The sequence below is a fragment of the Letharia columbiana genome, assembly GCF_014066305.1.
Source record: "Letharia columbiana isolate WasteWater2 chromosome Unknown Sc0000017_s0, whole genome shotgun sequence".
Lineage (NCBI taxonomy): Eukaryota > Fungi > Ascomycota > Lecanoromycetes > Lecanorales > Parmeliaceae > Letharia > Letharia columbiana.
Window position 1 is genome coordinate 212,309 of NW_023501057.1, and position 10,119 is coordinate 222,427.

At 48.8% G+C, this 10,119-nt stretch overlaps 5 protein-coding genes across 5 annotated transcripts; all 5 read right to left on the minus strand.

Annotated features, from left to right (window-relative positions):
- Nucleotides 1-2,095: 2,095 nt before the first annotated feature.
- On the minus strand, nt 2,096-2,908 carry HO173_005950 (uncharacterized protein; the record flags this gene model as incomplete). Its single annotated transcript, XM_037307862.1, has 4 exons — nt 2,096-2,174; nt 2,234-2,653; nt 2,720-2,775; nt 2,834-2,908. The coding sequence occupies 4 exons, from the start codon at nt 2,906-2,908 to the stop codon at nt 2,096-2,098; spliced, it is 630 nt and encodes a 209-aa protein (XP_037165122.1).
- Nucleotides 2,909-4,032: 1,124 nt separating this feature from the next.
- HO173_005951 (uncharacterized protein) lies at nt 4,033-6,159 on the minus strand (the record flags this gene model as incomplete). Its single annotated transcript, XM_037307863.1, has 2 exons — nt 4,033-6,028; nt 6,080-6,159. 2 exons carry the CDS (start codon nt 6,157-6,159, stop codon nt 4,033-4,035), a joined length of 2,076 nt encoding a protein of 691 aa, XP_037165123.1.
- Nucleotides 6,160-6,443: 284 nt separating this feature from the next.
- Nucleotides 6,444-7,103, minus strand: HO173_005952 (uncharacterized protein; the record flags this gene model as incomplete). Its single annotated transcript, XM_037307864.1, has 1 exon — nt 6,444-7,103. One exon carries the CDS (start codon nt 7,101-7,103, stop codon nt 6,444-6,446), a length of 660 nt encoding a protein of 219 aa, XP_037165124.1.
- A 170-nt stretch (nt 7,104-7,273) lies between these two features.
- Nucleotides 7,274-7,775, minus strand: HO173_005953 (uncharacterized protein; the record flags this gene model as incomplete). Its single annotated transcript, XM_037307865.1, has 2 exons — nt 7,274-7,547; nt 7,642-7,775. The coding sequence occupies 2 exons, from the start codon at nt 7,773-7,775 to the stop codon at nt 7,274-7,276; spliced, it is 408 nt and encodes a 135-aa protein (XP_037165125.1).
- A 389-nt stretch (nt 7,776-8,164) lies between these two features.
- On the minus strand, nt 8,165-10,074 carry HO173_005954 (uncharacterized protein; the record flags this gene model as incomplete). The annotated part of the gene is made up of 6 exons (XM_037307866.1): nt 8,165-9,127; nt 9,185-9,301; nt 9,353-9,517; nt 9,574-9,647; nt 9,706-9,780; nt 9,852-10,074. 6 exons carry the CDS (start codon nt 10,072-10,074, stop codon nt 8,165-8,167), a joined length of 1,617 nt encoding a protein of 538 aa, XP_037165126.1.
- Nucleotides 10,075-10,119: the final 45 nt, after the last annotated feature.

Sequence of the window (10,119 nt, forward strand, 5' to 3'; positions counted from 1 at the left end):
TATTCGTAGGATTAGCGAATCGAAAAGAACTCATCAAAATACCTTACAGTGAGCCTGCTATAAGGCGACGGGAACAGCCCCGAAACGACTACGATTCGACCTCTTTATTGAGCATGTCGATAACACACATAGTGAGCCTGCTACCAAATGGCATTCAACATATTTAATTCTTTTCCTACCTCCCTACCAACCCACGAATTGGTAAGTGCTTGAGTTATGGGAGTCGTCTACGTCAGTCAAGTCGTTGGCTGCTGAGTACTCGCTATGGCAGCTTAGGACGGGTATATAGGACTGGCAGCTTAGGACGGGTAGGTCTACAGGGTACTGGCAGTCGAAGCGGGTACGTGGGACCGGCAGTCGAGGCGGTAGGCTTACAAAGCGGATGGATACAGTGGACAACTACCAAGTAAGATAGCTATGAGTTGAGACAAAGGATGGAATAGAGGATGGATTTTGATGGCAAGAGCATGGGAGACACAGGGCAAATCTACAGTGCAGCTCCCAGGCCAGGCTGCCAACGGGTGTTGGAGGTGGATTCATGACACATGTATGCGTTGGATTTTCTTTAATTCTATCGATGGACTTGATGGCAAGAGTATGGGAGACGCAGGGCAAATCTATAGTGGCGCTCCCAGGCCGGGCTGCCAGTAGGTGTTGAAGGCGAAAAAAGTGGAGGACTATAACAAGCAGACTGGGCAAGAAGAAGAACTCGGAGAATCTTGCTGGCACGCAGGCAAGATAGAGCCAACATCTCCAGGATCTCTGTGGCAGGGATGGATGGCACAGTCAAGACCAGCATGCGATCCGGCAAAACCTCGGATATGGTGTTTTTGAACGAATTGAAACCATCCGACGTTTGACTGCTACCACTACACCTCGGCAAATCCTCTTCAGTCAAGGTCTGCCGGGACTATGGATGTTTGGAGACACAGGGCAAGCAATGGGCGTGCATCTCCGGTCTATCAGCCATGGGGGCCATGGCTATTGAGAGGGGGGGTAGTGTTACGAGCGTACCCTTGACACACCACTCAGCCCTATGGCTAGCGGGCCTTGGCGGAGGCATCCCCTACCATATCATGCCTCCTTCCCACATACATAGTTCGGTAGCCTTATTATCCTCGTTCTACCTCACCCATACTGATATCGCACCTATGCTGGTCCTGACAAGTATTATATTACTTATTATTATTATTCTTATTATTCTTATTATTCTTATTATTCTTATTATTCTTATTATTCTTATTATTCTTATTATTCTTATTATTCTTATTATTATTTTTATTATTCTTATTATTCTTATTATTATTCTTATTATTCTTAGTATTATTATTATTATTATTATTATTATTATTATTATTATTATTATTATTATTATTATTATTATTATTATTATTATTATTATTATTATTATTATTATTATTATTATTATTATTATCATCATTATTATCAAAAATATATCCATCTTCGAGACGTGGTCGAGATTGGAACCAGGTACTGAGGAATTGCACGGTCATTGTTTCCGCGTTTTGCCTCGTCCTTCATTCGATTAAGAGTGATTCCGGTGAGAGGGTCTAATGGCCGAAAAGAAGGTTTCTCTTTATATCTCTTTTTTTGGTGTATGGAGGACTGGAGGAGGGAAATAGCTTCGGACTGCCATTTCTTCTGGCAGCTTTCCCGACGCCTGTCGGTGTGTCGACGCCATGGTGCTTGCTCATGCATCCGGTGACGCTATCGTTGACGGATTGCAGGGGCTACGCTGGGGACGCAGGATAGGACCCACCTACTCCGCAGACGATGGTCAAAACATGTGGAGCAGAGCTGGTAGCAAAAGGCGTGAGAGATCGGGGATCGTGATAGATAATGAATGTTTTGTAAAGATTTACAGAATCAGGTAGTTCCAATTGCCGGCCCTCTGTCAACGAAGGACATCCTCCATCTGACTCCCTTAACGCTTCGCTAGATCGCGCGGATAATTCTGATACTGCGGTGCAATCAAGACCAAGATACTATGAGACATTTGAGGAAACGATAGTGGTGTCCAGCCGTTAGATATCCTCTCTCCCATGCCCCCTTTGCAATTACGACCTCGGCCCTCTTAGACATAGTAGCGTCTGCTATCCCTCGAGCTCCTTCGATGAGTTGATCCGCCACCACCGCTGCGTGAATGTCCGCGCCTGTACATAAGAGTCAGCAAAAATTCAGGAAAACACCTGTTGATAAAGTTATGGCATACCTCGAGTCATGACTCCTCCTCCTCCTAGTCACCTCGGTCTTGTACTGCACATTATCATCATCCTTGGTCCTGTGCATGAAGAGCAAGATCATGAATGTGATGAAGAAGAAGATGCAGTTCATGATGCCGAACGCGAAGCTCGCTTTTTGCATTGCGCAGCCCCTCTTGACACTGGCTGAGATTCCACTCGATCCCGAGACCCCATTGGTTCCCACGCTCAGGTATGTTGGGCCACTATCACTGATGCTGGAGCAGTTGGCTTTGGCGATGCCGCGAAGTTCGTAGACGCCGGCTATGAAGGCGCCGACGAAGCAGAGGTCGACGAAGGCGACATAGAGGGTGGATCTTTGGGTAGATTTGCGGCGGAACAGAGTGACGATCGCCCATACGGCTGCGAGGGTGGAGACGATGAAGAGGGTCCTGCAAGATGAATGTGTTAGTATCAGGCACCAAATCTGCGCCTGATTTAGGGTAAGGAGCTCTTACAAGATAGAGGCTGGGCTGAGTCGATTTGCTTTCTGGTTGACACTGACGAAGTATGCCTAGCTTGGGTCAGTCCAGGCCTAAGGTGATGAATGGGACAATGGCATCTGAACTTACAAGCATGCCCAATGTAGGAATGAGCGTGACGATCTGGAACAGCCGCCAGAAGGTGAAGAAGATGTACCCGAGCATCGCAAAGTATTGACTGAATGTCGATGGCGGCTAGTGCGCAGATGTAGGCCGATGCCTTTGAGTATAGCAAGCGGCTGATGAGCTGAGGTGCGAAGATGAAGCTGTAATTATCGGGACGGAGACCGGATTGATGGGTCTAGCGATTGGTTGGGTGGAAGGCCAAACAAGCCGGATTCTGGTATCCGGGGAGCTGCAGGACTTGCAGACTGGGTGTGAATTTGGCGCAGTTGGTTCTGATGAGCTTTAGAAGCTGGGCCCCGGCTGTCCTAATGTACTGAAGGCAATGTCTGAGATGGAGGGATCTTCGTCGGTCGGGGCTAGTCCAACGGTAGAGCAGCTTTGTGTAAAGTAGGATGCTTGATTGCTGTACAGTCTTGCGTCAAAGGATGACGTGTGGTTGTGTGTGTGTGAGAACAGGTCAGCAAAGGAATCAGAAGTTAAGGATATGTACGAGTCGGAAAGTTGCGGGAAATGGAATGGAAGAAGCCTGTATTTGTGTCGCGGCAGTGGATGGTGATTTGATACTTAGGTATCCCTGCCGCGAGAGGGCTGGGCTGTCATCGCGGGGCTGGAAATGCCAAGACTGTCAACCCCAAAAACCTTGGTTGCTGACATGTATTAGAGTAGTATAGCCCTAAGATCGACGGCAGGGATCATCTCCGCCAAAAATCCTCTTCAAACATGGTCCTGGGACGTTGAAACAGGATCAAGCCCGTCGCTTCATTAGCTTGCTACCAAGGCAATTGCCATCTTCTGCATGGCAACAGCGCATTTTGTGAACATGGTATATGAGTCTTGCAAGGCAAATGGCGAGATCGGCCTGCAGTGCGCTTATCATCTAACAGAGAGACAAAACAACTCCCCAAGACTCATGGCGCTGATCTACCTGCTGCAGCATCATAACGAGCCGGTAAAGAGAGGCGGAGCTTGGAAACCTAGCCAGATTTGAGTGGTGGCTCCTCAAAAAGAAGCCCGCTTGGAGATGTGCTTCACTCCAAGTAAAAATACTATGTTTCCCAGCCATTAATTTGAGCCATCAGAGATCTGAAATGGATCGGCATTTAATGATATGGGGTGCATTTCATCATATACGTTACATCTTACTATCTGACTATGCTGGGTATCTAGTATTCAATCTTCAATTTTTGCCGGTAGTCCGGGCCAGACATACAAAGTACACCTGCCCAAGAGGCAGCCAGCAGAATAGCGACATGTAAAACCACAAGTACCACTGACGTTCCAGGCCTTGGACTGTTGAAGATGAGATCAAGCGCAGCCAGACCCAGCAGAAAGTACGCTACCATAGGATTGGCAGCCATCGGCGCACAAGATATGTTGACAGAGACGATCTTGAGCAGCAGGAATAGGATCTTCAGGGTCCGCCGTGCGAGCTGACTTTGGAGGTCAACCTTCGAAAAACGAGACCTCTGTGCCGGAGGTGCGGTAAGCTGTGGCATCTCATGCCTGGTGGGCGAAGGGAATTGCCGACTCAATACTAGACTTCCTCCAGGACTCGTAGCTTCCGCATGGTCGCTCTCTCCTTCTCGTGCTGGTGCTGTTGGGGATTGATTGCGCTCCTTGTGCAAAGACGCCAGTCGAAGCTGGGCAGGGCCGCCTGGTCGAGAGAAGCCTGTAGACATCCTTCGAGCCGGCGTAGACGGTCTAGGACTGTCGACAGGCGAGATCCTGGAATCATTCCTTAGGTCCTCGAACATGAGCCCTGCCGATCTGGACCTAGAGTCCGAGATCCTGTCGAGTCCGGAGTTGGTCTTTATCCCGAGTAGTATAGCTTCTGCAGTAGGCCTTCCCTCAGGATCAAGAGAGAGCAATCGTCTGAGGAACGTATACAGCTGTTCAGGCAGATCAGGCCGAAGCTTTCTCTCCTCGTGAAGGCCTGACCAGGTGGTAATCTCGTTTCGCAGCTGATCTAGATCCTCATTCTCTTCGTTAAGAATGTCCGCATGGCTGTAAGGTAATCGTGCAAAGCAGAGAAAGTAGAGAATCATGCCAAGAGAGAAGATGTCACTCTTCCTTGTGAAATTGCCATACACACCAGACGATTGACGGCGTAGTACCTCTGGAGCGCAGTAGGATATGGTACCCGTGGCACCAGTAGATTTCCGTACCATATCTTCTACTTGGACTTCTCCAAAGTCACTGACTAATACCCTTAGTCTTTCTCCTGTGCCATCATCATGTAGCAGGCAGTTGCTCGGTTTTAGGTCACGGTGAATGTAGCCGTTAATGTGGAGATGGTTCAGACCCGAAGTTATGTCTTTGAAGAACGAGTAGATTTCCTCGAGCGGGAGCTTTCGACCAGACAAATCCTGAGGCGGTTCGGGTTGGTTTTTCGAGCGGCGTCTAACGCGTTCCTTGAGATGATGAGGGGAGGTTGCTCTCTTGGCCGAATTCAACACATAGCCGTGGAGGTCTCCAGCGTTGCAATATTGCTGTAAGATGAAAGCGCATGGCACGCTCGGCCCGAAGTTCGACAGCTTCACGTCTTCCAGCCACACGTGATGGTATCGCACCAGATGCTTGTGCTCAAGCTGTTGAAGAAGCTGGACTTCGATGAGCACATTTTTGAGCCATTCTCGGTCATCTCCCACAGGCACCCTCTTGCAAGCGAAGTGCCCTATTTCGTTTCCATCTAAGAGATGTGTGACCAGCAACACGACTCCTTTCCCTCCTTTTCCAAGCTCTTTTTCCACCACGTAACATCTCTGAAAGTACCCTGGACTGAAGGCGGTTTCCGAGATACCAGGCGGAGCGGCTGGGGAAGCCGGTGGGCTATCCACATACGCGCGCTGGTCGGGGGATCTCGGGGAACTATTCTGAGGTCTCACCGGCTCTACCAGTCTTCTCCGTGGAGAAGGCGGGGCTGTGGAGTTTGGCGATCCGTAAAGGCTCTGATGTAGCCGAAAGTAATCTCGATGAACGAAGCCCCCAGTTTGACTTGGTTCCGGACCACCATGCTCTTGACTACCCGTACTTCGCTCTCCTCGCAACGGCTGGCGGCATGTAGGGCATAATGTTAGGTCGAGCTGGCCATGGGAGGCGTCGCGGAGGACTAGACGTTCTGATTGGGGTTCATAGACAACGACGGCATTGTTGTGACGACTGAGGAAGAATGAGTAGATTGCACAGCGACAGAGAAGATATCAGACTCACAGGACAACTTCTCGGCTGGTCGGTTGCTGATACGGTACGACCGATAAGACCCTCGAGTCCATTCGATCGATAGAAGGCATGGTCAATGAGGCATTGCGGAGCAACGTCCGGCTTCACTGATCACAGCAGTCATGGCGGAGTGTTAAACCCGTGGCTGTGCATATAAGCCTGCGCAGTCGTTAGACACATCGCGAGGAGATGCGTCGAAGATGGGCGAATGTATGGCGATTCATGTGCTCGTAGAAAATGTGGAGTTGGAATTGCTTGGCTACTGAGGTCAAGTCACGTGCCCATCATCTAAAAAAGCTTCTCTTCTAGATTCATAAGTGTTTCACTTGTGATTCGCGGCTCAATATATTGGTAACTAGGTCTGAATCAGGTCACTCCCTGAGGATGATGACGAGTTCTTGACCAATGACTGCGGACCTCCCTCCCTCAATCCTTGACACCACGCCCTAGACCGATTTGGCACCGTTACACAACCCCCAGCGACAAACTCCCTGTTGACGAAGAAATCGAAAGTCATTTCTACATAACGTCCCCAATGAACAGCGTGTCGTGCAATACCCTCTAGGATCGCTACTAGTTGAAACCCCTCCAGTGAAACACTCGACTCTGAATTATGCATGACAAAGATCCATGATGAATCAGTGGAAGTCGCCTGGCTGACATTCTCGATTTGGTCGTCATTGTCTAGCTGCGCTAGTGTCATCATGAATTCCAGTATCGCCGAGAAGATGGCGGTTTTCGGGACCCGGTTCTTACGAAAGTCGAACTCGATTCGATATTCGACATCATTTGACCCTGTCATGGCAAGGAGAGTGGTGGAAGAGTTCGTTGCGTTCAGTGATTGAGTGCTCAGCGCCCGCCTTTCTTGTGCCAATGTTTCGCTGGGGTCGGCCCAAGAGTTGCTGGATTGCTCTAGCGAAGGTACATCGTTCTTGTTGTCGAATACACCAACATAAAGAAGCTGGCCGCGATACGACTCGGTAAATCTTGCCCCATACAGAATCTCTTGGGTCATGAGATCGATGGCAAGGGTCTTGATCGCATACACAAGATTGCAACGGACCTGCACATTTCGAAGTCAGAATGTTTTTTTTGGAGTAAAAGAGCTAGGCTACAAAACAAATTGAGGGACTGAAACCGGCCTACTGCTCGCGAGACGTGTCTTGTGGCTCAATACCAAGGGTTTCAACCAGGAAGGACTTGCTCCGAAAGTGCACTTACGAGCTGCCCTTCAGGACCACCTGCTGCAGCATTGATTTGGATACGTATCGGGTCGTCCGCATACTCCGTATCAGTGAAAGTATAGCTGGCTATGTACTGATCGCAGTCTTTGATCGCTTCACGCTTGACTGCGTTTATGAAACCAAGGGCAACTTGATCTATGGTGAAGCCCTCCGACCTAATTGAGAAGTAATCGAGGGACAAGTCTGCAAATCGATTGTTGAGATTCGTCACGTTCCTTATAGACAGAATGGTTAGTCCACGGATGTTTCATCCAAGAACCCAGAGACTCTCTTGGTCTTCACTGCCTGCTTATTTGGAGGGAGATTTACGTAATACCTGGTGCTACCGAAGCCCTAGCAGCGAGTTCTTCGTTATATTGTGGAGTAACGTCAGCGTTGCTGGTGACGGCAAACGCTCTCAATACGAAAATCCAAAGAAAATGGCTATAGGATAGGAAAGGCATGGTCACGAAAGGAAGAGGTTCAAATCCGGAGGTTGAAGATCACAAGGGAACTGGCTGACAGAATGGCGGCATGGAGGCAGTCTGAGATATGGAGCCGCAAGAAATCAGACATTGCGTGCCCCAACATTATGATCTATCCACACAATAGAGCACAAAGCGAAACGTGTCGCATAAGACTCAGCGCCGAGGACGCTTGTCGCTTACAAAAAGTGCGGCTCTTGACCTGAAGTGCCCTTGACTATCCTCAGAGCAGCTCCGCATATGAGCGTGGAGAAGGCTGAGAAGAAGGGGACTCGCAAATCGCATGGTCAAAGGTGGAGAAGTCTGTGCGATTGCTTAGAATACAATTTCGTCGACAAATGAAATTGGATCTTTACTCATCGGAAGAGTCAGTCCACCTCCTCGAATCGGCCTTCCTGCAAGGCTTGCTCCACTGGATTCAAGACGTTAACAACCCCCGTAGCTTTCAGCTTCTCAAACAGTACGAATAGCCTTTCTGCTTCTCTTTCCTTTTCCTCGTCAGTCATCTCTGGCCCAAAATCCTGAGGCTCCATGTCGCGCCTCTGGCCAGTGATAGGGTTAATTTCTTTACCATCTACAGTAGTTAGTTTTCCCTCTAGATCGTCGCTTCCGTCTTCACCCTTGTGTACAGTGTCTGGTACAGGCAGATCATGCGTCATCAAGAATCCGGCAGCGAAACCGTAACCCACGTTTCGCACAAATGATGTTGCGTCTTTGTTAGATATTTCGAAGAGGAGGCTTGAAATGCCTTCGCGAACATTTGGTGCTACTGCCGAGGTAGACAGCCGAAGCAAGCACGAAGCCAATGTGTCTGAATTCCCTAAAGGCTGAGCGCGTTCTTCGTTTGAAGGGAGGAGAGTCGATCGCATATGCGTCTTGACAGAGAAAGGTGCTAGGTCGTAGGTGCGGCGTAGGAGAGTGATGAGAGGAATGACAGTGGTTTCTAGGAGTTCTTCTCTGATGGTGCGGATGGCGGTGTCGAGAATTGTTACAAGCCGGCTGACATTGGTGTTTGGATCAAGATCAGGGAAGAACGAAGATGTTTTATCATTTGGAGCGTTTTCAGATTCCTTGCCTTGGAGGTCAAGATTGAGGAGGGTATTAATTAGTTGGGTTACTGGCGATTGCAGAACAGGTGTCTGGAGTTGAATGTTTTTGAGGATCGCCAAAATTGGGGAAACTGTACGGTCAAAGGCGGAGATTCGGTGGGGATAGAAAGAGGTCAGATTAAACAATAGTTTGAGGGTCTCCGTCAGTGGGGCCCAGCCGGAGAGAGATCGAGAGTTGCTTGCTGGACTTCTGTCGAATTGCTCGGCCTCATAACTGATATTCTGTGTGTCGTAAGCGGCAAAATACCTGGTGACCTGGGCGGAGCGCAAGCAGCTTACCTCGTGTATTTTCTCGGCCAAAGGGAAGTCGTCGAAGAGACTGTCAAAGTTGTAGGTGGTGTCATACGTCAACAGGAAAAGGATCCGAGAACACAAGAGTTCGTGCTCTTGACTATCCTAACGCGGGACTCAGCAGGGAGTGTTTGCTCATGATAGTTAGAAATGTACGCTTAGTTTTCTTGCTACCTTGATAGCGTTTCCCTCTTGCACAAATGTCTGACGTGTCTTGCTCTCCAGCAAGAGAATGTTGGCAATACACCTCAAGGCCACCCGAGATGTTCCATCTTTAGGTTCCGAATCTTCGAATGCGTAAAAGCACAAAGTCTGGACTCCCTAACAAACGATCGGTTAGAGGGTATACGTCTCAAGTAGATCGAAACATTAATTACCTTCTGAGCGAAAAGCGCAGCATCTTCCGCTGAAGTGATGTTTGACTTAAGGAGCTCCAATTTCTTGAGTTTCTCTAGAAGTGCATTCTTAGGCTTTCATGCCATGGCCATTACCAAGGCTTAGCTTCTTACCTTTCTGAGGTAGACACTGTTCCTCTATATCGACCTCGAGGATACTTAGGAGCCTTGCAATTTCGTCTCTCTTGGCTTCAATTTCGCATTCTAGTTAGACATTCCCTGTTACACTTCCCCTAACTTCCCGTAAGTATTATGCTTACCTATGCCGTTAAGTTGCAGTCCTGTTCCCATGTTGCTTCCAAAATTGGTGGGGTTGAGTCCATAAGACGGATGTTCAATGGCGAGAAGGGCGTGGGGGTTGATCTTTGACTCGAGTAGTGCCCGAGGTTTATCCGACATGACTCGTAAATTATTCTTGACGTGCACGCGTTTTTCGTGTTTGGCGTAGGTGAGTATGAGCAGGCGCCGCCCAGTACTGATCATTCTTCATGTAAATGTTATGCTTTGCAGGGCAACGACTCAAGGAGC